General features: G+C 44.1%; 1 protein-coding gene across 2 annotated transcripts in view; it reads left to right on the top strand.

Annotated features, from left to right (window-relative positions):
* Positions 1–27,296, top strand: part of Acvr1 (activin A receptor type 1) — a 120,324-nt gene that overhangs the window by 57,064 nt on the left and 35,964 nt on the right. For both annotated transcript variants that reach the window (XM_026778784.1, XM_005346430.2), the window contains exon 2: positions 13,507–13,580. In XM_026778784.1, the coding sequence (XP_026634585.1) occupies positions 13,514–13,580 (67 nt within the window). In that variant the 5' untranslated portion in view covers positions 13,507–13,513. The remainder of the gene's footprint in view (positions 1–13,506; positions 13,581–27,296) is intronic.

The raw sequence follows: 27,296 nt of genomic DNA, 5'->3' as shown, positions 1-27,296 counted from the left end.
CCCATGTGAGAGAGAAAGCTGCTGGTCTCGCTGGGGTTTGCTCTGTACTTTGTTGGCAAGGGCTCGTATGTTTATGGTGTTAATTCTGATGATCGTGTTGCATAGCCACTCTGGGAATCACTGATCAGGAAGCTGGTCTTTCTGTGTCCTCTGACATCAGAAATGGACATCACTGAAGCAGGTAGGAGGAGTTAAGGGCCAATTTATATGACACGGTGTTGATTTTATTTTAGTAAGTGGTTTCTCCTTATAACAAGGAAACTGGTACTTATTTTTCTATTGAAAATAAACTCAGATCTTGGGACACATAAGCCTGGACAGAGTTTGGCATACTGAATATGATGCACCTTGCTTGTTGTTGTGTGTGTATGAGTATGGGGTATGTGTGTCAAACAACACATATTCAACTTTGATCTTGATCTTGACTGTGCTTTTTTTTTAAACTATAAAACTTTTACTCTTGAAGCATTGTTGTGTGACAAAACCTGCCCTGGCGACAGGAACACACACAAGTCTACCCACAACAGACCAAATACAGATACCACCAAAGTCCAGCTTGGTGAACCAATGAGTTTTATTGGGGTTACTTTTTCCAGGCAGCTCAGCTGGTTTCTGTTTTGCAGACAGCAGGTCTGGTCTCAGGGCCATCTGTAGAGTTCTGCTTGTCTAAGAGGTGTCTTTGCAGAACCACTTCCTTTTGTCTGAGAGGCACTCTTGGCTTTTATGGCTTATTCTGTTAGGGAGGGGCCTGGTGACTCTGCTCAGTTTCAGGGACTTCCTGAAACTGTTTGACCTCCTGTTACCTTCCTGCTTAAAGAATGTCCCCTCAGTATGAAATGTTTCAACCTCAAAAGAAACTGTTACACAACAAGCATCTAGTTTAGTTAATTCTGGTAAAGTGAGAATTTTGTAACCTCCATACAGGTCAAGCACATTAGGTAGTTAACGGAACAAAAATTGCAGTTTTATCAAGGAATGGGTCTGTGCCTAACAGTATGGTTTAGTATGGCCCCTACTTCTCCTGTCTGGTAAGGCTCTTAAACTTCAGGTTTTTCACACATGCCAGTTCTTTCTCCTTATATCTGATAAAGAACTCAGCCATTGGACTTCTAGTTCCTTTCAGGATAGAATTTGGTGACTGTATCTTTCTGCTTTAATTTTTTTCTCAGTGGGAAATGACATCTTAATACCACAGTCTGGGCATCAGTGATGCCCATTGCTAACGAGTAGCCGTGTTTTGAAGCTTTTTCTTTTTTTGTGTGGGCAGGACCTGGGATCATGAATAAAATATTTCTTGCAAATATTTCCAATTTAAATTCAGTTTCAGAGGTTTTCCTGTTTACTCATTTGCTCAGTACTAGGCAAACGGCATTGTCACCAAGCCTCAGTGCTACCACTGTTCCACGACTTACCATCATAAAAACCAGCCCCCCCCCTTATGTGTGCTGTTCTGTTTTTTTGGGTTTTTTTTTGGTTTTTTCGAGACAGGGTTTCTCTGTGGTTTTGGAGCCTGTCCTGGAACTAGCTCTGTAGACCAGGCTGGTCTCGAACTCACAGAGATTTGCCTGCCTCTGCCTTTCGAGTGCTGGGATTAAAGGCATGCGCCACCACCGCCCGGCCATGTGTGCTGTTCTGGGTCTTCCTCCTTTCCTCGGGGAGAGATTGTTTATCGTTGACAATTTCCCAGAATTAAACACTGATTTGATTTTAGATTATATTGGAATAATTGCAACTTTGTTAGATGCGATGCTGGACTTGTAGATAAATTTAGAAGCAGCCGTAACTATTAGGGAGCTAGTGGGAGAGATGATACAATGCTTGGGGTTCTCAGTTGAACACCCCAAGAAGAAAATGAAAGAACAGAAGATGTCAATTTACATATCCTTAGAACTGGAGAGTAGGCTGTTGGCTTGTTTGTTTTTAAATATTAATATTTATTTGTGTGTGTGGGGGGAGTCGAGAGGTAGCCATTGTTTTTCATAACAAATAGAATAACTTGTTTTCTACCCTGCAGGCTTTCTATCTCTATGTGTTTGGGTCATCATCTATTTTTAAAAATCCTCCCCATTGAATACAGTGCACATAATTTTATTTTGAACATTGCTCTGTTTAGGTCAGTCAGTGGTTTTGATTGGGTGGCTCATCCTTTGGTTCTATCTATTTTCTGGTCTCTTTCCCGTGCAGTATGCATCCAGAACTCCCCATCCTGCCTGCACTCCCCCTCCTCCCACTTCCCAGCGCCTCCTTGTTTTCTGTTGTGGTTACTTGGATGCTAACTGGTTCAACTTGTGCTCTGACCCGGGTACATGGCTCCTTTGCTTTCTCATGACCGTATTTATACTTTTGACGGATATATTTAAATGAACAGCTGCGCGTTTGTTGAGTCATTCCACAGTTATCTGATTCTGCCGTAGCCGCTTGACTGGCAAAAGCCTATTTCAGGCTAAATTGTGAGAGAATTCCATTAATCACCGTCTCTTTGGGTGTGGGGAGGGGGAGGGGAATGGAGCAAGACCACTGTGAAAAAGTCCTTTTAAAGATTAATTAGTGATTCCCTTTATTTAGAGGACGTTGATCGAGTTGCAACTCAACGCGTCACTTGCAGAAACTGCACAAAGGTGTAAATAGCTATCAAAGGCTTAGGGATACCAGCCTGGTAGGCAAAGCACTCTGAAATAACTGTTGTGCAGGCCGCTCCTTACCACTGCTGATCTCTCCAAATAAGGAGGCCTGGAGGGGCTCCTTTCCCATGGTGATCTGGGCTCTCCACTCAGGGCTCGAATTCATTGGCTAAGTGTTTTGTCTTGAGCTTCCTGAATAGATTACACTGGGTACAGACAATGCTGTGTCTTTCTTTTCTCTCTTCTCAAGTCGACTAATTGCAACTGTAACCTCTGGATCGAGTCTTTGGCTTCCACGAGCCGGATCCATTTTCATCTTGACACCTCCCCTCGGTTCTTTCTGGGGTTATTAATAGGCATGGAAGCGTGGCTTTCTGAATAGCGTCAATAACTGTTAGAAGACCTGGGGTGGGGGGAGATGGTAGGTCAATTTCTGACTTGTAGGAGCTGTGTTTTCAAGCTACCAAAGTTGTCCTAGAGTCACTAGGGATGGCTCTGGGGCGTATCAGCTGGTGTCAGCAACGAGAGATCCAAGCAGGCCTTTCCAAATGGGCTATTGTCCGCCAGGAGCTGTCTGGTGCACCCAGAGTCTGCCAGCGCCTTTCTGTCTGGCTGCTTCTCCTGGATGGGACTCTGGAAAGCTGAAATCCAAGTTAGAAGTGATCTCTTTTAATTGATCTCAAATACTCAGTTGCTTCTCAATTAAATTGAGGTCGCAGAGCCCCTCCCGCTCCCAGGTCACTTGTTTGCCATGCCAAGCAGTATCAGACTGACACTTCACCTTCCTCTCTCCACCCAGGCCAAATGCCACGTAGACTAAGTGATTCAAACTAATGTTTTAGTTGCTCTTGAGTGCCTGGTTGCTGCAGGGGGATGTCACCATGCAGGCTTGGAGTCAGATGACTTGCATGGTGTTTGCATGTGTTGGGGGAGGTGGGCACACAGTGAAAATACAATAATAAGTTCCCGGTGAAGTTTGCTCCGGAGTCAACGGTTTGGGACGGGCATAGATAGCTAGGGAGTGGAACACGCCGAGCAGGGAGCGGCGACGCAGGAGTGGGCTTGGAGTGTGAGGGAAGGTGGAAAGAATGTGAAAGGTGTTTCTTCTCACCTCCACAGAAATATACTGTAGCGAGAGAGGAGAGAGAGAGAGAGAGAGAGAGAGAGAGAGAGAGAGAGAGAGAGAGAGAGAGAGAATGAATATATGACTATGGTTTTGAATTGTGTCCCCTCCCACACCTAATACCCATTTCACCACCAGTACTGTCAGTTGATCCCGCTAGCCTTGACATTTCTCTAGGTACGTGCTTTTACGTCTACTGCAAACACTTAGGAAGCTGAGCAGGAGGTCTACAAGTTCAAGGACAGCCTCAGCTTCAGCTACATAATAAGTATCAGGCCTGCTTGGATTATTAGATCTATCCTCACAAGACCAAGTAAGAAAGCAAGCCATAGAAACAGCACCATCGTGTGTGACGGTAGGTGTCTGTTGTCCAGATGCTGGCGAGATAGAAAGGTCTGTACAACCAGAAATAAGAAAGACAGAGACCGTGTCTCACTCAGGACTAGGGGTGGAAGTGGGATTTTAAGTAGACCCCGAGATCCAAATGTAAGCGTTTCCTCGGAGGAAATAAGGAAGTTCTTCTTACCCTTCGATAACTGAAGAAAAGTTCCAGTACACCTTTCAGACTAAAGGGAGAGGGAGTGGGACCCTGGGAAGAGTCGAGGATGACATAGAACCAGTAGGAGGTGAAGGCGTCTCCCGCTTGCTGCAACAAAGCTGCAGAGCTGAGGCTGTGTGATCCCGAAGGAAAAGGAGGATAGGAAACATTCTCCACGGCCAAAGAAAGCCTGGTGTGGAGGGACTGGAGGGAAGGCTCAGTGCCTGCTTTGGAAGCCTAAGACCTTGGCTTGAAATTCCCATACCATGTAGAAAGCAGGAGCAGTGAGTGGTCTGAGTGGTCTCTGAGCCAGCCCTGAGGTGTGGTCGAGGCAGGCAGATCCCTTGGGCTTGCTGGTCAGCCAGCCCGTGCTGAGTTTCAGGTTCAAAGAACCTGTCTCAGAAAATAAAGTGGGGAGTTGTCGAAGAAGATAAACGATGCTGGCATCTGGCTTCCATGTGCATGCGCACATACATGTGCCTGTGCCCCCACCAGCATGTCTTCACACAAGCACATGACCAAACCATAGGTCTCATGCATGAATACAATTGGAAGGGAAGTAGTAGTACTTTCTGAGCTGTCAGAAAGGCGCGCAGCAGGAAGCCAAAATGCTTGAGTCTCCGGGATAGCTGAGTTCTCATTTGTATCGGGGAGAGCAGTCTTTTGTGTACAAGTTAAGTAAATTTAAAAGTAAAGAAGTAAAAGCTAGTTCCTTGTTCCATGGCACCCTATGCTAAACCCTTCATTTACTTTTCCTTCAGTTGCCCCCCTTCCCCAATTTATAGATTATATTTTGTCCCCCTCTTTCCTTTCTCATCGCTGTTATCTGGAGTGTATCTGCCACAGCTGGAACATTCATAGGGGAACCCCTTCAAAACCCTCTCTTTCCTGAAATGATCTCTGATTATTTCCTCTTACCACAGCAGGAACAGATCCAGGGTCTGGTTTTCAGTTCTACAGGACTTGTCCAAGGGGCCATTTGTATTCATCTGTGGCAAAAGATCAAGTTACATGCTAATATTCCGAAGGAAACACCCTATCAGAAAACCTGGCAGTGGAGTCTATATAAAACCCGAGTCCTGGCAACGTGCAGACTGCCAGTTCAGAGAGCGGTGTTAAAAATATTTAACAGGTCGTTTGTGAACTGAAGAGAAGACCCTGCCTTAGCTTATATGGTATGATGTCTTCAGTTTGGCTTCTCTTCGTGGCTCTCACTGACAGCCTACATCTCTCTCACCCCTCCCAAAGGCCCAGTGTTTTAGATGAAGCTGCCCTTGGGTAGCTCCTTTTCTCTTGGGCCCTGGTGCCTATTTTTACATTATCCAATTGGCCAGACTGGCTGGGTTTTGTCCTAGATGGCGGTTGTTATAAGTATGCCTTTCTTTCAATGTTTCATTTAAAAGATACGTATTACTGGATTTACTTTGTCCTCAAATAAACCTTATACTAATTTCCACATTTATTTTGAGGTGTGAATTATGAGAGAATTGATGAATGAATTAAAGGGTGGACGGGAACATGAACATACTTGCAAGAAAGTCTTGTTTTGTTTTGTTTTTTTCCCAAAATAGCTTCTTTGACATTGAGATTTTTCTTCTGGGAGACAGGGGACATGAGGGGAGACTATTGGAGGTTACAGAGTGTGTAAAACTAATTTTTGCTATAGAGAAATGGAGAGAGGGTATAATTGACAGGTGACTCAAATCACCTTGAGTCAAAGATTGTTCTCCTAGGAAAAGTTGAAGGTAGATGAAGCTCAGATTGGTTAGTTTGGATCAAATATTGATGGGAAAACTGGATTGATGATTAGTTGCCTGATAGGGTGGCCATTTCAGGATAGCGGTTAAGTCATGATAGTGATTGGCCAAATGGTCTTAGGTTGAGCTCGTGTGCTTGGATAGTCATCTGTACCCATCCATTTTCTTACTTGTGAAAGATCACTATGAATATCATAAATGTTTTAGGAAGAAATTCTGTATCTTTATCCCTAGACAGAGAGCTAGACATATTGCCTGGGTGCAGTGCTCCTGTGGTGAGGATGGCTTGATGTTGGCTTAACAGCATCTTTCTTTGTTCTGCCTCTGGCTTTTGGGTTAAGCAAAAATTTTTTTTCACTGAATTCGTTCTTACATTGTGGAAGACACAATAAAAAACACTGCACATATCATGGTGGAAAAAGTCATCACTGAATAGTAGTGGAGAACCCTCAAGAGTGGCGAACAGGATTAGAGTAAAGTTGACTTCTCCTGGATGGCATCAAAATCATTCAAAACAGGGATGAGTGTTTAATGACTTTCAAGGCTTCATTTTAACTCAAAGATTGTTAAAAATAAAACAGTGTCAAGAAATTCCCTTTTGCCGGGTGGTGGTGGCGTACACCTTTAATCCCAGCACTCGGGAGTCAGAGGCAGGTGGTTCTTTGGACAGGCACCAAAGCTACAGAGAAACCCTGTCTCGAAAAAAAAAAAACCCAAAAAAACAAAAAAAATTCCCTTTTCAGTAAGACTCAGTGAGTCGTAAATGGGCCAACTAAATGAATTTGGGCAGGCAGGCCAGATTAAAGAAACTTCCATTGAATGTTATGATTGTTTTCCTTATGTAGAAAGCAAATCGCATACTTTGCAAAACCCAGTTTGTAGGAGCATCCTTATTGCCTACCATAGTTTTACGTTACGTTATCTCTTGGAGTCCTGAAAGTTGAATACAGAGGGCCGTTATGCATTGATTATTCTGTGACCAGTATCAAAATAATATTTTTAGTAGTAGACTTCGGAGAATTTGTGGTTTTTCTTTCCCCAATCCCAAATATAACATTGTGATGAGCAAAAATGACTACTGAACTTGACCTGAACCCACTCATGTTAAAAGTTGAGGCAAACACTAACTCTTTAGCTAGTGTCTCCTAGATCTAGAAATAGGGTGTGCAAAGTACCATAGTATAAAAAAAAGTGGTTCTTTTCTGCCCTGTGATGTCTCTTTTTATCTTTTTAAAGGAGAGAACGTGGCAATCAATGTTCTCCCTCCTCGAGGATAGGCATCGTAAGAGATGGTGCTGATCCAAAGAGGGTTCTCTTTCTCTGTGTCAGAAGCATTAGGAGTAGTTGCTAGCAATGGAGGAATGAGCCAAGAGTAGGAAGGGGAAATATACATATAGCAGAAGCAAAAATTTTATACTCTGAACCCTGTGTGTTGTGTTTACAATCCCCAGAAACCTGTCATCTTTTGCTTAGAGATTTTGGCAGTTGAATCAAAAGGAGATGAGCTGTGTGAACACCTTCTTAGCCGCCAACACTGAGCACGCTCTTACAAACCTGTAGTTGTCTATATATTGTTCATATATTAAAAGATGTCTAATGCATCCCTCCTAGACGGTTAGAGTTCTCGGATGCGGGAAGGGCTCCCAGGAGTTTTGACACTTCACAGCATCTCTGTCAGGTGTGGGGTGGGTGCTCAGTCCAGAATACCCGGAGCCCGTGCTGATGCAGGAGCAAAGGATAGAGCTTTCCCAGAGAGAGAGGCGGGGACCGTTGAGGTGCTGTTGTAGAGTCTGTGGGGACTCTGAGACATTTGTCAGGGTTCTAAGGTTCTCTAGATCCAGTGTTGGGTTCCTGCTGTGTTTTCTATGTGTATGTTAGTCAGCAACATGCTCTAACAGATGGGCTTTAGAATCATGGTAGGATCACGCCAAACGTAGAGACTTGTTCAATGTAAAACAATGCCACTTCCCTTCTGTGTACATGTTCTCTAAAAATAATACTTTTTTTCAAATTTGCTTTTTTAAAAAATCTGGTAAGATTTAAAAAAAAAACGTAAATACAATGTTTTATAAATTAGTTTTACTTTCTTCTTCTTTGTTGTTGTTTTACTTTGTGTTTTTTTGAGACAGGATTTCTCTGTGTAGTCCTGGCTGTCCTAGAACTTGCTCTGTAGACCAGGCTGGCCTCGAACTCACAAAGATCTGCCTGCCTCTGTGCTGGGATTAAAGGCGTGCGCCACAACTGCCCAGTGTGTTTTACTTTCTAACATAGTAAATATCAGTGGCTAAAGCCCACATACCAGTTATTGGCAGTTTTCAGGGAGTCTAAAGAGGCCTGCAATCAGTAAACTCACAAAGCACTTGAGGAATCCCTGAGTCATGTTTATTGAGTTATTGCCACTTCCGTTCTCTGGGACCAAGAACAAAAGAATTGAAAGTTTACTTTAAAAAAAAAAAAAAAAGCATCGTTTTTCCTTTCATGTTTTAAAAGTAAAAATACATACTTTGTGCTTTAGGTCAATACTTTAGTAAATTGATTTTTTTTGTTTGTTTGTTTTGAGGTAAGCCCAGGCTGACCTGTAATTTGCTGGGTAGCCCAGGCTGGTCCCTCTATCTCAGCCTACCACATGCTGGTGGTACCAGGATTCTATATGTGTACCATTCCAGGCTTGATGTTTCTTATAGTTAAGACTCGATCAGAGAATCCCTACTCATTTCTCTTTCTTTATACTTCTTCCCTTCTTTATAGTATAATTTTTAGTAGACAGCTAGTGGGCAGGCAAAGCAAATGACAGCCAACAAGTGCTGCTCACTCTTTTCTTCTCTAGGTTTTTCTTTTCTTTTTTTCTTCTTTTAATGTGATACATGTTGCTCTTGGTTTATAGATTAGCTTGAGGAAATAAATTTATAATTTTTTTTTGTCTTATGAGCTTACATCAAGTCTGTAAATAGGTGTCCTGGGGCACATAGGCTTTTGTTGGTTTTTGACATGGAAAACATGGCAGAGATGGTTTGTCGTGAGTTTTTTTAAATTATTAAAGCATTGTTTATGTTGAAGTGTGTTGACTGTTGACATTTACCTGAACTCGACTCTTACAGAGATGATGTATTTTTTAATCTTCTCTGTCCTTTGTAGGTGTGTATGATGGGGGTGGTGCTAATTCTTTCTAATTCCAAGTTAAATTGAGTGTGTTAGATCCTGGAGAGTTCTAAGTATTTTGCTGCTTGGCCCAACTGTAGTGAACAAGAGACATACATTCTGCTACTGGAGTTTGGTGAGGGAGATGTGGTTGAGACAGTACACTAGGTAAGAATATATCATCATTAATTGTGTTTCATGCGGATGAAAATCAACAGTACTAGAAAAAAAGTGTTAGAGGATTTAGGTCAGGGAGTGACTTTCCCGTGGAGATTGAAGGGTGAACAGGAGTTTAGCCAGGTTGGGCCTTGAAAGAAGAGCTCTGCCCCAGGGAGTGTGATGAGGAACCCAGCTCAAGAGATAGGCAGTAGACCTTGGAGGAAGAGGGTGGGAGTGCACAGGCGGCCAAGGAAAGGGTGATGGCGGATGCAACGGGTTGGCGGCAGTGTGGGCGAAGAGGAGACTGTGCCTTAGCTTGGGTCTCATCGTTTCCTTGCTCGTCAGCCTTCCCAGGGGTTCTCAAACTATGTTCTTGTGTGTAGCTTAAGTCCTCAATATATACCGTAACTGGTGTACCCCCAATGTGTATTAATATTAACTGTAAAATATGTGAATAGAATATGTGCATCAATCAATTCTATCATGGGGACAGCCTACCTGAGATAAGAGACAAGGGTTTTGCTTATCAGATGAAGAGGCTTGTTGTGTGGCAGGCTTATATATTGCTTTTCTGCCTCTAAGGGGGGTGCTGGATGGCAGTGGCAGAAATCTGGTAGAGGAAACAGTTTCTCTTCATGGCTAAAAAGTAAAGGAGGAAAGGAAGGCATTGGGGCCATACAACCCCCTTTGAGGTCATGCCCGCAGTAATCTTAAGACACCTTCTAGGCCCTACCTCTTAAAGGGACCACTGTCTGCCAGTACTGCCAGTCTGAGGACCAAGCCTACACTAGCAGCACATAAAACAGAAACTTACAGACATTAGAGGTTTGCCCATGGTGGAATCATATTAATGAAACTCTCAAGATACTAAATCTAATGTTTATTACACAAGATGGAACAATGTTCATTTTTTAATATCTTAAAAAAATGTGTATTTGAAGAGACTACTTCATGTCAGGTTGACCTGAATTCCGTTGCTGTTCTCCAGTGAAGTGGCAAAGGAGGAACCTCTAGGAATATGTGATTTTGGGGCCTGTGTTTTGATACTCTTCTCTGGTACTTCTATCACTAATGTAATTAATCTCTAGTTTCTTCACTGATGCTAGAGTACTTGCCATTTGGGGAGAGTTCATCTCACTACAAGCAAGCTCCTGGGAGCTTCGTAGGCTAGCCATGACTACCCTTTGGTTAACAGTCTCTCTGAAAGGTACCCCGTTTGCTCCCTGGAGCAGAGAAGGATGCCAAGTAAAGCTGTCAATTATTTACTCCTTTGGTTTATGGGAACAGTGGTATGAGAGCAAGCTCGGGAGTGTTTTCATTCTCCAGCTCAAGGGGTTTCTTTGTGTGGCTCTTAGATGCATGTAACCACACTGGAGTCGAGTGTGTTACAGCTGGGGGCTGCCAGAAATACAATTCTAGATATTAGACCAGCGGTGGGGAGTTGAAGTCATTTCAGGTAGAGATGGCTTTTGCAAGAATTGATCTCTTTCCTGTTATATAGTACAGTATCTTAGGTCACCTAATCTGCAACAAAAACCATATCGATTGATTGATTGTATATACGTATGCACGTATGCATGTATAGGTTTTAGTTTGACCTTGTTATATAACCCAGACTAACTTAGCACTTGTAGTTCTCCTGCCTCTGCCTCCCAATTAATTCCTCCTGTGTATCTCATACCTAAGAGATTCACTTGGGCATGCTGGTGCTTGCCTCTAAGTTCAGTTTCAGGAGGCAGAAGCGTCCCCGCTCCCTCCTAGTCTGGAGAGAACCCAGTGGCATGTGAGAGCAGCTCAGCTCCTAAAGGTCTTCATGCCGCCACACACAGTAGCAGAGAACATTCCAGTGCGAGTAAGAGTGTTCACTTAGTTTCTTTTCGTCTTCTGAGACAAGCCAATGATGCCATCTTTGGAACTCCATCACTACCCCACTCATTTCATCTTATTTTGTCTGCTTGTTTTGTGGTGTGTGTGTGTGTGTGTGTGTGTGTGTGTGTGTGTGTGTGTGTGTGTGTGTAGCCCTGTCTTGGAAATCGCTTTGTAGACCAAGCTGGCCTTGCACTAAGAGATTTCTCCGCCTCCCAGGCGCTGGGACTAAAGGTATGCATCACCATGCCTGGCCCTTCATTTAATCGTAACTGCCCCCTCCCCCCAAGTCTCTCTCTAAACACAGTTAACAGGGAATGGTGAATAAACAGACTGCCGAGAAAAATGATAATTTAGGATGAGCTGTGGAATCAGGTGTAAAGTGTTTACTGTACCTGCATATGAACCTGAGTTTGATCCTTGATACCCACATACGAAACCGAGCATGGTGGGTTTTGGTAGCATGAATTCTAATTGTTCTTAATAATAAAATCCTGGAGTCTGTTATCAGGGGGTGAAAGCAGAAGGATCAGAGAAGCAGAGCGGCCAGCCACTAAAGTTCCTCCCTCTACCAATGCTCAGACCGATCCGGTCCTGACACTGCCTCCTCAGACGGATCGCCTAGACGGCTGCCTCAGACTGCACTGAGCTCCTGTCTCCTCCCTGCCTTATATTCATCTCTCCACCCAGCCATATCACTCCTGTTTCAACCTTCCTAGTGCTGAGGTTCAAGGTGTGTGGTCCCAAGTGCTAGAATCACCTTTGTGTGAACTCTGTTTCTCTTTTAGACTGGCTCAATTTCAGGTAGCCTAGGGTGACCTTGATTTAACAGAGATCTGTCTGTCTCTGTCTCCTGGGATTAAAGATGTGTGCCTCCACTGCCTGACCTGTAGTGACTTAGGTCTGCACTCTGATCTTCATTATTTTGTTTAAAACACAAACAAAATATCACATTATTATTATTATTATTATTATTATTATTATTATTATTATTTGAGACTGTTTCTCTGAGTATCCCTGGCTGTCCTGGAACACACTCTGTAGACCAGTCTGCAACAGTGATCCACCTGCCTCTGCCTTTGGAGTGCCAGGATTAAAAATATATGCTACCACCGCCCATTGAGCATGGTTGGTTTAAGTTTATAATCCCAGTGCTGGAGAGGCAGAGAAGGTTGTGTCTGTGTACTCATTGGTCAGCTAGTCTAAATTCTTCATTGAGACCCGTGTCTCACTTGGCGACTCTGTCTCATAGAACAAGGTGGATAGCTCCCGAAGAGTGACACTCCAGGTTGACCTTCAGTCATTGAAATACCTGCACATGTGTGCACACACACCTGAATACAAATGTGAACCCACCCCACCCACTTACGCACATGTGTGCACTCTGCACAGACACGCGGGAGATAATCTACTGGCTTCTGTCACTTGTGAAGGTGTAAGCGTGACACCTCACTGACCTGTTCATGGAACAGTTCTCCCAGGTTCTAACTTCACTATCCAGGAAACTGCACCAAATCAGACTCTCATTAGATTCCTGATACTTGCAGGACTTAATTCCAACGGGAAGGTTCTTAACTCAGGGAAGTGAGCTTCGGCAATGTAGTTCTAGGTCGGCACCAACTTGAACTTTCTATCAACTGTCTTATTTTTTTCTCCATGGACATTTCCTATCCTGTAAATTTACATAATTTCTTACTTTGAAAGTATTCCTGTCTTGTGTCTAGCCTCTCAACGGACTAGCCTTTTAAAACTCGAGGTTGATGTAGAAATGCGGTGTTTGCAGGAGATGGGGTGGAGGAGACATTGTTTGTTTCCTCTTGGGTTTTCATGGTGGTCCAGTTCAGCCTCCAAACCTGCAGAGGAGAAGTGAGGCTCAGCCGCATTGACCTGCCTTGAATCATATCTTTAACATCATGTTAGAGTCGTGATCTTGGCCTGCCAGTCTTTTTGTACTATAATGCCAATGTCATGTACAATAAGGTAGAGTAAAACTCAAACCTAGAGTCTTTCAGAATGTTTTATCTTCAACATTTTTCCATTTATTTTTTAATTGAGTTCTTCATAGGGAGGTAGGCTTGGAGACATAGCCTTGGTGAGGTCACCGGCCAGAGGGAAATCTTAAATCCTTTGAAGATGTGTTCAGATCCTTGGGCAGAGAATATTCAGATGTACTAAGCACCAAGGCATTCTGTGTTGGGTGTAGTTGAAGGCCCCCCCGTGGCCTTTGGAGATGGTAGGTCTGATTTGCTGTCATCCTGTGGTTAACTTTTGGTCTGACTTACATGTCTTCTTTTCCTTCCACAGGTATACCATGGTAGATGGAGTCATGATCCTTCCTGTGCTGATGGTCATCGCTTTTCCTTCTCCGAGTCTGGAAGGTACGTGACACACAGCTGCTTGGTTACCATAACGTGCTGTGTATTCTTTGGCTTACCATAAAGCATTTGGTCCTTAATCCTGTCCAATTTAACACACCCTTCGTATGATAAATATCCACACTGTCCCTTGACTGCTTTCATGTGCGCTTCTGATACACATCGTATCTTGATTTATGTGCGTGCAGTTTTTAAAGGTTCCGCGGGATACCCTACCAAAAATAAATATGAAGGTGAAGTAGAGTCGATTGTGTAATTAACGATAAAGTATCTGTGTAAACAAAGGTACTCTGTGCTGTCTGCGCCCAAGCACATTAGATATTATGAAGTGTGGTACTCTCTGTTTATTATCTAAGCATCAATGTCCACTGTTTTGAATGCCCACGGTAAATATGATCAACATGCTACCTGGAAGTTGCAGAATAAGCAATTCCTAAGTTTTCAGTAGCTGTCAATATACTTATTATAGTATAATATTATTATACTTAGTTTTATACTTCTGTTTTTTTATCACCTACTGCGCCTCATTTTAAAATCTGTTTATTTATTTTGCGGGTGTGTACGTGTGTATAAGTGTGCCTGCAACGGCTTGTGTGGAGGCCAGAGGACCGCTTCCAGGAGTCAGTTCCCTTTTTCCACCCAGCGGTTCTGGGGCTTGAACTCAAGTGGTTTGGCTTTACCTTTACCTACAGAGCCACTGTCCAGTCTTTCCTGGCACTAACTCAAACACGAAACATCGCAGAAGGAAGCCAGCGGGGCAGGGGGTGGGGTGGGGAGTAATATGTTTAGAATTTGATGGTATCCACACTTATAAGTGTGGTGTAAGGATAAAGGGGGTATTCTGATGTTACACACATGTGTATTCAGCCATCTGCCTCAAAAACTAGATGACTGCTGTTACATTGTGTGGGCACTGGTATCAGAATGACACGCACTCTACCTTCGGTGGTTGCATTTTCTGAATAATGAAAAATGTCAAGAAAACAGAGACCTGCGGCCCCTTGGATAGTTTTATCTATCTGCAGCGAACCACGGTGTGTTAAAGGTTCGCTGCTGCGGCAGGAGGGGAGGGTCTAGCAAGAGGCCTTCTAGTTATTGGGAGGTTGCCCTCCAAGAAGTTTGTGGAAAGCCCTGCCGTTTCTCTTTCGTTCACGCCTGATTGTGAGATATAAGTCTTCCTCTGCGCCCCCTGCCCCGTTCTCAAGACACTGCTATATGTTGGTTCATGGTTTGCAAACCTCCAGTGGCAATCAGTCATGGACTGTAATCTCCACAGCTGCCCACCCCAGTGACCCTTTTCTGTTATTAATTTGATTACCTCAGGGACTGGTTGCAGTTATGGAAAGCTGACCAGAACACCTGCAGTTTGTATGGTAGTTTTACTTGGTGGAAATGTAATATACATCAAGACAAGTTTTTGTGTATAACAGGTAGATATTAGGTTCAGTTAATTATGCAAATTGTTTAGGTAAACGAATGTGTGGAGGCGTAGTCAGAACTTGTCTTGATAAAACACACATGGAGGCGTTTGCATATGATTCTGGCTACTAGTAGGTGAAGGCAAGAGGATTAGAAGCTGAAGGTTACGGTTGACCACATAGTGAACTCGAGACCAGCCTAGGCTACAGAAAACTCACCCTCAAAGCAACAAGCTTGCTATGACTTAGGCTATGTCTTTGTCTGTTTGTGCGTCTGTAACAAAACACCACAGACTGGATACATTTATTGCTTATAGTTCTCCATCTGGGAAGGCCAAGTTCAAAGTGCTGGGTGGGAGATTTGCTGTCGACTGAGAACTCATTGCTCAGAGGTGGCGCTTTTTCACTGTGTCCTATGGTGGAAAGGCTAGCTATCTCTTTTATGAGGGCGCTGCCCCAGTTTCCTTGCTGTTGCTGTGATTAAAATGCCTTGACAAAAGCAGCTTTAAAGGAAGGAAGGGCTTATGCGCATGTGTGACTCCAGGTTAGAGTCCACCGCAGTAGGGAAGTGAAGACAGCAGGAACTTCAGACAGCTGATTACATTACCTGCACAGTCGAGAGCAGAGAGAAACGAATGCACGGGTGCTCCCTTGCTTGCTCTGTTCTGCTCATTCTACTTTTACATCATTCAGATTTCCCTGTCCAGGGAATGGCGCTGCCCGCAGTAGCTTTAAGGCAGTTCCCCCACAGACATGCTCAGAGGCTAATCCAGTGCCGCCTTCACTGAGACTCTACCTGGGTGACATCGAATCATCACAGGCGCACGCCGAGGGTCTTTGCTCATGCTCTCTCACTTGTCCTAACTTCTACTACTACTGTCACCATGGATTTCAGGGGACACAAACATGCATACACCACAGGGAAAATTGTAGCTCATGATGTAATCAGGCATTTCAAAGCCTTGGGCTTCTCTGGTTTTTTTCTTACTGTTTATTGATTCCTTCTTTTCCCTACCTTCTTTCTGGAAAGTTACTTAAGGGGTGGAACTTCTCTTTTTGAATACAGCAAAACAGCTGACTAAGAAAGAAAGGAAAAGTTAATCCTAACTCTGAGCAATAATAAATCCCGCCTTTCCGTGTTGCTATGTCAGTGTATTCCAGTTGCAAATGGGAAAGTCTGTCAAGGTGTGTCCTGGAACGTGTCTGTTTTGTACACGTTCCTGCAGGAAGAGCAGTGCTTAGAGTGATTCTCAGTTCTGATCAGATGAGACATAAGTCTCATGTCCCTGTTGTGAGTTCTTTGGGATGTAGGGGTCCACTTTGCATAATTGATGAGCTTCCAAGGAGGCAAATAATTAATCTGGTTAGTGTAGCCAACTCTGCAGAAAAGTCAGAACTCGGTGTCCTAGGAGTTATTTTGTTGAACTTTAGACTTACCTTGTTGGATCTGTTTCTACTTTATCTGTCTATGTATCTGTATCTATCTATGTATCCATCATCTGTCTGTCTGTTTGTCTGCTTGTCTGTCTATCTATCTATCTATCTATCTATCTATCTATCTATCTATCTATCCACCTATCTATCTATCTTCTATCATCTTTCCATCCAACTCCTCTCTCTGGCTCTCTGGCTCTCTCTTTATCCCTCACTCCTTCCCTTTCCCTCTCCATTGTCCTCTTTGGGAGTCCCAAATCCACTACATGTAGCATTGGAATGTAGGTAATAGTCAAGGAGGTCTCCGAGTGTAAAATACAAGTGGGTTTTGAAGACAACAAAAACGAAGGTTTTGTGTGCATCTTTTTACTGTGAGAACATTTAGATTAGTTCTAGTAAGGTGGCTTCTATTTTGTTTCTGTTGAGCAGCGCTGCTGTAGCCTAGTCTGGATATCTAGAGTCTGTCTAGACAGCTCTCAGCAATGAATGTTGTTAAAGACAACGCAATGCTCTCATAGGCGTGGCAGGTGGTGCCCCAGACGATCCTGTCCTGCAAGTGCTGAAGGCATTCTGCATTCGTAGGAGGAAGCTGGAAATATTGGCTGAGTTACCGGTGCTTTTCAGTAGGACATTTTGGAGGACCCATTTCTTGGTCCTTTTACTCAGTGCTTTAATACTCATTACTAAAAAAAAAGTCTCAAGAATCTTGAAAACTAAGTTCTCTCCAAATTCTACCTCTCCATATGCTATTAAGTCATGCCTTTTGATTTCAGTTAATATAATGTTGGACCTGTGATGAAAGCAAGACAGGAGAGAAAAGGAGACCAGAACAGAAGTCGAGTTGGAAAGAACCAGAAGAGAGGGGAAGGAAAAGAGCAAAGAGGGAGGGAGGAGAGGGACACTTGTGCAGTGGCGTTAAGGACCTTGTTCTGGATTTGTTTTTTTTTGTTTTTTTCCTCCCTCTGTGTTTCTAGCACTTAAGCTTTGTAGGATCCAGCAAATGACCTCTTTATTTTCAATATTTAGTGAAATTTATATAAAATGGGTCATACTATTTAGGATTTTGTATACATTGTATTTTCACTTTTAGTTTCTGAACTCTGTACACATTTATTTACATTTCTATAAATGACCCATTTCACCATATTTCTTTCTTTCTTTACTGGCATTTATACACAGTGATGGTGTCACGAAGACATCTCCATGCAAGTATACCATGTGGTTTGACCTTATTCACTTCCCTGATTCCTTTCTTTCCCATCCCATTTATTCCCCCAGACAGGCAAATGACTGCATACTGGAAACAGATAATAAAACCCATTGTTCTGAGCTGATAGGGAAATGGATTGCCACTAAGATTTTACTAGTTAGTAGACCACCACTACTGTAATTCAGCTAGTGACCTGAATGTGGACTACTGTCCCTCCCCTGTAACATTCTATGAGTACCCTAAGTTGGAGTGTGCTTGCCACATTCATGACTGGCTTGGGTGCTGGTCACCTTCTTTCCTTTTTATGATTTAGCTTTGTTAGTTGTCAGTAGTATATTCTATAAAAAGGAACTTTTGGTTTTTATATATACACTAAGGATTAAAAAAAAACTGCTTGCAATACACTCAGTTATAAAGTAAAATTTAGGTACAAAATGCTTAATTGAAAGAGAGAAATACTAAGGAAAGATAATAAAAGTCTGGTGCTGAGCTTTGTAGATTACGAGTTGAAGAGAAAATAGACTCCCATTTAATGTATACTGGGCAGTAGAAGCCATCTAGTAGCTATGTCCTGCTGAGGCCACCCGATGTTCTTGGGGCACACGCAAAAAGTCACAGATATTTTGTTGTGATAGATGTTGATGTACAGACTTAGTCCCTGAAACAAACAAAGGGCACTTGGTGGCATGCACCTGCACTCTTGTCCAGGATGCTGAGGTAAGAGGATAGCTTGAGCCTAAGAGTTCAAGACCCGCCAGGGTAGGACAGGGAGACTCTGCAAAAAGCAAGCAAAGATGGGAGAGCATTGGTCAGTGGACCCTATGTTACGTTAGATGGGAGAAGTAAATTCTGGTGTGCTGTTGAAAAGTAGGAGGGTGGTTGATAATGAAAATATAGTGTACATTACAAGAATTTTGAATGTTGAATTTTTTTTAAATCACAAAGAAAGAAATATTTGAGGCATTAGATATAGTCAATCTGATTTGAATATTATGGAGTGTTCAAATATACCAAACTAGCATACAGTACTAGTAAGTAGGTACAATTTTCATGGGTCAACTTTCTTCTTAACTCTTTGTTTCTTAGATTATTTTTATTTTTCCTATCTCACTTTTTTCCCTGCCCTTTCTCCATGGTGCTGGAGACCTAATGTTTATGTTTCTTAAACATTGGTTAGAAATGTGTTAACTGTTCAGTAATAGATCAGAAGAAGTAATTGAGATAGCATAGCATTTGAATGGACTTCAGAATAGTCCCCAGGTTCTGTGGAACTAATCAGCATGAAAAAAGTAAGAAATTTTTTTTCTCATCCAAATATGGAAACTTAGAAAATGCTGTTTATTGTAGAAAATGTTAATCTCAATGCCGAGAATAAGACCACTACCATAATTTAAAGCCCAATTTGAAGCAAACTTTAATTAAATACTGACCAGGTGGATGGGCTCTGGCCAGGTCCATCCGCAGGTTCCTGGGAAATGACCCCAAATCAAGCTTTTCAAGGGCTTAAAGTGGTGGTGGCACACTCCTTTAATCCCAGCATTAGGGAGGAAGAGGCAGATGGATCTCTGTGAGTTCTAGGCCAGCCTTGTCTACAAGAGCTAGTTCCAGGACAGGCTCCAAAAGCTACAGAGAAAAAAAAAAAAGAAGGAAAGCCCCCAGAATTCATTGCTTGCATTTCCCATCAGGGTCAAACACACATCCTGCTGTGTTCAGCCTCATCCAATCAGGGGGCAAGTGTATAACCTGTTGTATTTCTTGCCTGTGAATCTCCCACTCACAGTGATCAAGTACATCCTTTCAGATGAGTCAAACAAGCTTCTTTAGAGGCAGGAAAACTTGGGGCTGTTATCTCTGATAAACAATAGCCTCCAGCATCTCAAGAACTATCTGTCCCTGAGCAAGGGGCTCTCAGGTCAGAGCCCTTTTTGTTTCAGGGAAGTCTTATGCAAAGAATTTAAACTTAAAGTGTGACTTTGGCTCTCACGCTACCTTTTTGACGGTTGTAGGTAACAGTGGATATTTAATATGTTCCAGTTATTGGGTTTACAGCTCTATATTATTTCTTGTATTAATTATTTTTTCATAACCCTACCCTAATAAGACAGGAGCTTTTTTTTTTTTTTTTTTTTTTTTTTGGCTGTACCTTCAGATTGGTGAAAGCTCCTGAGGGTGCACAGCCAACAAAGGCCTACTGTGAGATATGATATACACTAGCTTCAGCCATCAATCCTCTTCAAACTTTTACATTTTTCCTATAAGTTAGTAGCATCCATCCACCTTCATCCCCTGTGTGGTACATGCTAGGCTCCAGCTCAGTGCAGTTTGCTGGAGGGGGTGAGAAGAGAGCGTGGGCCAAGGATGAGGCCCCCTTCACCTGGGTTTGTGTTTTCCAGGTCTCTTGTCTGTCCTCCGGGTAATCATCTCTCGTTTTCATTATCTGTACAGCCCTAGCTGCAGGAAGAGTTTTGTTTGCTCTCAGAGAGAAGAGCACTCGAGTCCTAATTACCTGTATATTCTTGCCTTTCCTTCCCAGTAATAAGACTAATCATGCTCAAACACTGCTATTATGCCACCAGGGAGAAGCTGGAGTTCCGAGCTTGCCTCTCTCTTTGTCTCCGTGTGCGTTTGCAGGTGGAAACCATGACATGGAGATTAAAACGGTGACTGCTTTTTTGGAAGTCTGTCAAAGCTCCGACAACCCCCAGTTTATTGAATTGACAAACCGCAGCTAGATTTGAAGACAGCAAGGAAGTCTGGACTTAGGCACTGTTTTGTTGCAGATTTTGGCCTTAAATGATTTTCTGTGTTGACTGGATCGTAGACTTCCCAGGGCCATCAGCCCTCAGACTTTCCAGCCCAATTACCCAATGAAGGAGGGAAGTGGGTAAGTTCAATAGACTTTTGTTAGGGTCCACAAAGGTGCCCCTCTTTGCCAGTGGGGGGAAGAATAGAATGAACCTTTCTTTGAGTTTCTTGTTATTGAGGCCTCAGGAAGTTCTTGAAGGGGCGAATGAATGTAAAAGAAACGTCTCAGTATTGAGTTTGTTGTTCTCATTTCTTGTTACTGTCATTTGTCCCCTTTGTTTGGAATAAAGTCTTTTGCTTCACCGTATCATGAAATTAGTTTCTTAAAGGAAAGATGTGCGATCCACTGGGCCTTTTGCCATTAGGAGGACCTAAAATGCAATTCTCTGATGAAGCTGCACGTTCTCCCAAAATTGCTTCTGTTTTTATCGAGTTTTCTCTTGTAACCAAGTGATTGTCTATGAACTGCTACAAGGTGAGCGGCTTAACAAAGGTTTCTTTCAGCCGCTCCTTCCTGGGAACTGTTTGCTTCTGCCATAAACTCGGGCCACGTCTGTTTATCTAAGTGGACCGTTGAAGAGCAGAGGGGGTAGCACTCACCAAAACGAAAGATCAGACAAAATGAAGAATTGAACAAATGGGCAACCAAGTTCACTCTGTTGGCAAATGAGGCGATTCTGCTTGGGGTCAACTGTGGTACGGAGGGCAAATGCATGCAAGCCTTCTCTTTTGTGAAGATGACCTCTGGAGGGAGAGGAGAGATACTATTTTCTTTACAGCAAAACTGATGACACGGGATGCCTGTCAGGGGTCAGGTCTACAACTTTCACTCTTTCTGGGGGCGGGAGAGGACTGAAAAGAAAACCCCATTTAGAAGTGAGTTTCAACTCTTAAGGCACTGTTAACTGGACTGTCTCCCTGCAGCCTGGGCTGACCCCAGGCAAGCTTCCATAGATAATGGTTATTCCTAATAGTCCTAATTACCCAGAACTCAAGTCATTCCAAGATCCTGTGAGACACAAGGCCATGTTTTTGAAATTCTCTCTGTGACTCATGGCAAGAAACCTTTGGAGTGGGACCCAAGGGCAAGCGTCAAGACCCGTCCATCTAAAAAGATGGCATCAGGAAACAGTGATTACTTTTATTCTTCTCCTTCCTTAATTCAATCCATCATTTTTCACAGAAAAAAACAAAGAGTCTAGTTTGTCTTTGCTGTCCAGTAATAGGTCAAAGCCATAGCTTTAAAGGGAAAATGCCCAGGGAACTCCCCCAAAGTTTCCTGCCCAGTCCTGTTGATCCTTAGCTGGAAGCCTTGACAACCTTAGCCACCGAAGCTGTTCTAGAATCTTCTATTTATTATTTATTTATTTATGGTTACAGCTTCCTTCTCTTTCTCCAAGCCACTGACTTGACAGGAAAAGGGAAGCTTACATTTACACCTTTTCATCCTGGACCACAGCGCTGGGACAGAAGTGACCTGGTTCTAATCAGCCGAACCTGAGTCCAGGAGCAGAGTGTCTCCCGCAAAGCTGGCCGACGCTGTAGCTAGCGCTCTTGTGGGTTAGTGCGGACCATGGACTTTTCAGGATATGTGGAGTGTCGCGTGGAGGAGGGAGAGAAGGAAGAAGCTGGGGAGATGTCTCTCTTGGGAACATGATGGTGGAATTCACCTTAAACAGGCACAGCTCTCCTGGAACTTTTGGTGGCGGGGAGAGTGGAGACGGCCTCTTCCCTCCTCCCTCCCTTGTTTTGTTTGTCTTTGAAATTCTGGTTCCTACTCTAGGATTGATGGAAAATCTTTGCGGTTTCAAAACCACGGAGACCCACAGATTTATTCAGAGCAGTTATGAAGGATAGAAAGTGACAGCAAGCCACGCAGTTCGGTTTTGAGTTTGACTCTGGTGGCATGGAAGGCACTGTTGGATGCCCTGTAGCTTCCTAGAAATGCCGCCCTTTCCTCTTGACTTCATGGCCTAGTTAATTAAATGCACATTTTCAGTTTTTCAGGTTAGGATAATGTTTGATGGCATCAGTTAAAATCAATCTGAGGATCTATTTTAAATAAACTTATTTTAAATCTTGGCTGGGTCTAAGAATCTGGTATAGGAATCAGGAAGGAGACACAGCTGATCACCAGCGTTAAGCCGTCTTCCTTTTTATTGCACATCTGTGTGAGTCTTTTACCTTTCCATACCTTTCCACACCTTTCCGTGTTCTTTATCCTACTGTACGATGATGGCGGTTCCAGCATGCACTTTGTTGCAAGGAACCATGGGGAAATGCATGCCACAGGTTTTTCATAGAGTAAGCCTTAGGTGGAGGGTTGGTCATGTTCACTGTGTCATCTCTAGTGCTTGTAAGAATGACCCCCCACCCCCACCCCATAGGCTCATCTATTTGAAATCTTAGTCACCAGGGAGTGGCAGAATTTGAGAAGGATTATGAGGTGTGGCCTTGTGGAAGGAAGTGTGTTTCTGGGGGTGGGCTTTGAGATTTCAGAAGCCCGTGGCCAGCTCATTTTCTTCTGTACATCTCTGCATCAGGAAGTAATTTCAGCTACGACTCCAGTGCAGTGAGTGTCGCCATTGCTCCCCATGCCCTCGACACAATGATCATGGACTGTGTAAGCAAGCCCCCAGTTAAATGCTTTCTTGGTTTTGGTGTCTCTTCACAGCACTAGGACAGCGACTAAGACATCTATCATTAGTGCTCAGTAAATATTTGACAAATGAATAAATAATATTGGCTGCAGTGATGACTTCTGTAATATGAAAATGGTAGCGTAAGAGCCAGAGGGACTTGGTCTGAGCTGTGAAGATGGCAGAGGTCACTCACACCCTTTCAAGGCCTTTATTTTGAGTTTAGCACAAGAGTTGCTTAAGATCCGTCAGCCCGTGAGTTCCTGCCGGCGTCAGCTGCAAACAAAGCCACGGCTGTGATGCAGATGTAGGTAAGAAGTGGGTTCTGATGTCCAGGAGTCACACCCCAGTTGTGTGAACCCAGAGCTACAACACAGCCCCCGTATTCTCCTGCCAGGGGTTTTTGACCTCACAGATGTTGGGCTTGGCAGTGGAGGGAGGAAGTGTGTGAGGATGAACAGGCATTGAACCAGCAAAAAAGGGATTGAGGAGGGCATTTTAGGCAAGGGATGGGTGGGGACCAGAGAAGTGGGAGCATAAGGGAGGGGAAAGGAAAGGGTGGGGGAGACACTGAAAGTCAGGGGGAGACACTCAGTCAGTACCACGAATCGGAGAGCTGCAGGAATGCAGAGCCAAGAATGCAGAGTCTAAGGTGCTTGCCATCCACTCTGAAGGCCGACGGGGGGGGGGGGTAGATCATGGGCTACGGCAAAGTGCGGAGAAGAAGGGATGAGTAATACAAGTCCTTCCACCGTTAATAAAATTATTCATTTATTTATTGTTTTGCGCATGTGCTTGCATGCTCTGCTGTGCACATGGAGATCAGAGGACAACTTTGTGCAGGAAGTTCTCTCCTTCCACCTTTATGTTGGTTCTGGGGTTCGAACTTGGGTTGTTAGCTCCCCCCCCCCCCACCCTCTGCTGCAGCCTCCCTGTCTTCTTCTGCCCACCCCTGCAGTTTTGAAGCAAGCTGGTCCACATGCTGTACTTTCAAAGGCGTCCCAACTAACATTACCAAGTAGGGGCAACTGAAAAAGACTTACATTCAAAAAGTAAAGCTTCATTCCAGGTAGCTCATAAATAATAATAAAACGACATTGGCTCAACAATAATCATCGAATCATTCCACAGTCTTTTTTTTTTTTTTTTTTAAATGAAGTCAAGTCTGGGCTGCTGACTTTTCTAGCAACTTTCGCAGGACATTTAAACCCTTCTTAGCTGGCCCTTTGTTCCCAGGTTGCTATGGAGCGTCAATAAGCATCTCAGAATAACCCAGACAGTGAACTGAGAGGTACGGCTTGCTCAATGGCATGCCGGCTGGCCAGGTTACACTGTTTTCCTTGCTCTCATCTTGGGAGGAGCGCTGGGCAGCTGGCTGGCTTGGCAGCTGGGCAAGGTGCATGTCTGTCGGCCGCCCAGAGTTTGAACCGCAACCAAGACTCGCCTCCCTCCTGAGCATGTGCAGGGCCCGGCAGCTGATAGCGTCTGAAAATAGTTCCCTGAGCACCTGTCCCTTGTTCACCAGCACCTGGCCGGCTGCCATTTAGGACAATGTGGACTCGGTTGGGAGGCAGGTGAGGTGCTGGCAGATTTTAATGGTTCGTAGGAAGATCTGGGGACTTTGGCTCTCCTTAAAGAATGAAAAGAACAAAACAAAACACAAAAGCAAGCCAGCAATGCATTTTGAGCAGGTTCGGGGGCACCTATGTCAAGTATGTGTCTGAAGGAAAAACAGGCGTAATTTCTGCTTTAGAAAGCAAAACATTGAGTTAAGCTGTTATATTTCATTCCACACCCGCTCCTCAATCCCCAGTGCTTGCCAGTGGATGGCTCCTAGGAGGTGTTTCCCTTGTTAAGCCATAGTGGGATTGTGGGCACATGCATTTACAGAATGGAACCACAGTATGCTGAGTGCTGTTTACCTCTCAAAGTTTTTTGCCAGTTCCTTCTGGGCTTTCATTTCTTCAGTGGCCTTGGCACCCGGGTGAGGATGGAGGCAGGCTCCACAAGGAAATACTTCTGAAATGACCGGTGGTGTTTGAGCTTCTATTTAAAAGTGGCCCTTCATAGATACCTGGGTTATCTTTAGGCCGTCAGTGATCCGAGGCTGCAGGAGCCAAAGGGAGTCTGCGGAAACTCTTGCCTGTTGTGTTTAAGATATTCTTGCTCCTCAGCCAGAGGCCTCGTGACACATCTCAGATTTAGCTGGGGTTCTTCTGCCGAGGTCCAAGAGGGCTGGAGAAGCTAGGAATGGCTCAGCAAACTGCAGGGCTTGAGATGGTAGGATTGAAAGAGCAGTCCTCTGTGCAGCCACGAGAAAGCCTCGCTCTTTCCACCTTGAGTGTGGGCACCTGGGACCTTTCTGTGGGCTAGCGCTAAAATGAGGCTCAAAATGGCTCACACTCCACCTTCTCGTGGTGACTGTAGTGTTTTTAGTTGGTGGCTAATAAGGCAGTTTTCTCCAATGTGTTGAATTCCTTTGATCATTTGAAGTTGACTACTAGGGAAGGAGTTCCTGAGGCTGCAAAGGTCTACACACTGCTGTATAAGACACACGTATGCATCCAAAGGCATGGGATCATGTCTCTGTTAGCCGGCAGTGGAACACTCAACAGGCCTTAAGGATGACTTGGGAAATTGTGTGGGATGCGGCAGTAACATGCACCAGTTCTTTCCCTTTTTTAACTGTTAATCAGAGGAAGTCTTAATTCATTGTTTCTTTGTTTCTTTGGGAAAGGACAGAGCAGGGAACAAGGGAGGATGATTGACTAATTCAAGACGTTTTACTTTGTTACCTTTGGTGCATCAGCAGGGCCTCCTTTGAGACTGTTCTTAAGCAAACAGTTGCTCCAGTCGGGAGGGTTTATCTCTGGTTAAAACATCCCTGAAAGGTGGAAAGGTGGGCTTGAAGTTTCCTGTGATTTCCAGATCCCAGATTGATAATTCTGGAGGAGCTCTGCCTCCTGAGTCCTTAGAGAAGGTTAGCACAGGACACAGAGAGGAGACAGCAAAGGTGGGTCCTGGGGCTTCAGTCACTCCTCTATTGGCTAGTCCACGTGGCATTCCTTGTTTAGAGATTTCTGTCACACTTTAAATTTCAGTTTAGAACCTGCATGGGAAACCTCAGAAGCAAGTCCCCACAAGTAGGAGAAGCAACAGAAGAGGCCAGGACCTCTCCCTGCACCACCACAGCCTCCTGGCTGAGATGGAAGCATCGCCAACCCCCCTGCTCCTACTTCCTTCCAAATCCAAAGAGAACAACTTCTCTGAACCATTCATAATTCACTGGGACTGTCACCCTCTTCCTCCAGGCTCTGCCATGCCCTCTAAACTGGAGCTTTGTTCCAACACGGGCATTGGCTTGTGTAGAGCAACAGTGATATATTTGGGCTCCGAAAATATTCCTCCAAACGTGATTCCCTTCAGGCCCGCAACCCTTTGTTCTGTGAAGTGTTGCTTCAAGAGGCTTGCAGACAAAGTGGAGAGGTCATTATTCTGTTATTTTCTCCCAGGTTGAGGAGTTGCCTTCTAGACTGGGTGCCTGTGTTAAAGCCACGACTGCTGTTTTCAGAGGGTCATAAGAAACACGGAAAAGCCCAGCCAATGCTGTCTATGGTTGCTGCCCAAACTATTCCTTCATCTCTTCGTCACCGGAACACAGGCTGAGCTTTTGGCTTTAAAGCAGAAGGTGTAGCTGCTGCAATAGGCTTAATTTGTGGGGATTATTTCAGAGTCAGCCCAGGCATAAAATAAACAGATGGCACCCCCACCTCCGTCCCCCCTCACCCCCAGCTTCAGGAGTTCAAATATAGAATGACTTAGGGCTCCTCATTACCTGCAGTAGAGCGCTAAGGGGAAAGTGAGAACTCACTCTTCCTTCCCGATTCCCTACTGAATTTACCATCGGCAACAAAGACAGGGGCACATTTGCTCTGCTGGGCAGCCAGGGGCTCTATGGATCATCCCAAACCGATTGGCCTTGAAGGCACAGACTGTGTATTAATGACCTTGATCATGGGAGTATCCTAGCAGCCCAGAGTCCATGGAGCAGCTAGCCAAAGGAAGACCACCCACAAAGCCCAGCTGTTTTATGAGTGTGTTTAAGAGTTCTTTATTTAAGGAATGCTTACATTTTACTTCTGGCCTCTGATAAACAAACAAGCACTCTCTCTCTCTCTCTCTCTCTCTCTCTCTCTCTCTCTCTCTCTCTCTC

Source organism: Microtus ochrogaster, chromosome 4 (assembly GCF_000317375.1).
Source record: "Microtus ochrogaster isolate Prairie Vole_2 chromosome 4, MicOch1.0, whole genome shotgun sequence".
NCBI classification, from domain to species: Eukaryota; Metazoa; Chordata; class Mammalia; order Rodentia; family Cricetidae; genus Microtus; species Microtus ochrogaster.
The sequence above is the reverse complement of the archived record's forward strand: the minus strand, read 5'-3'. Positions and strand labels throughout refer to the sequence as shown.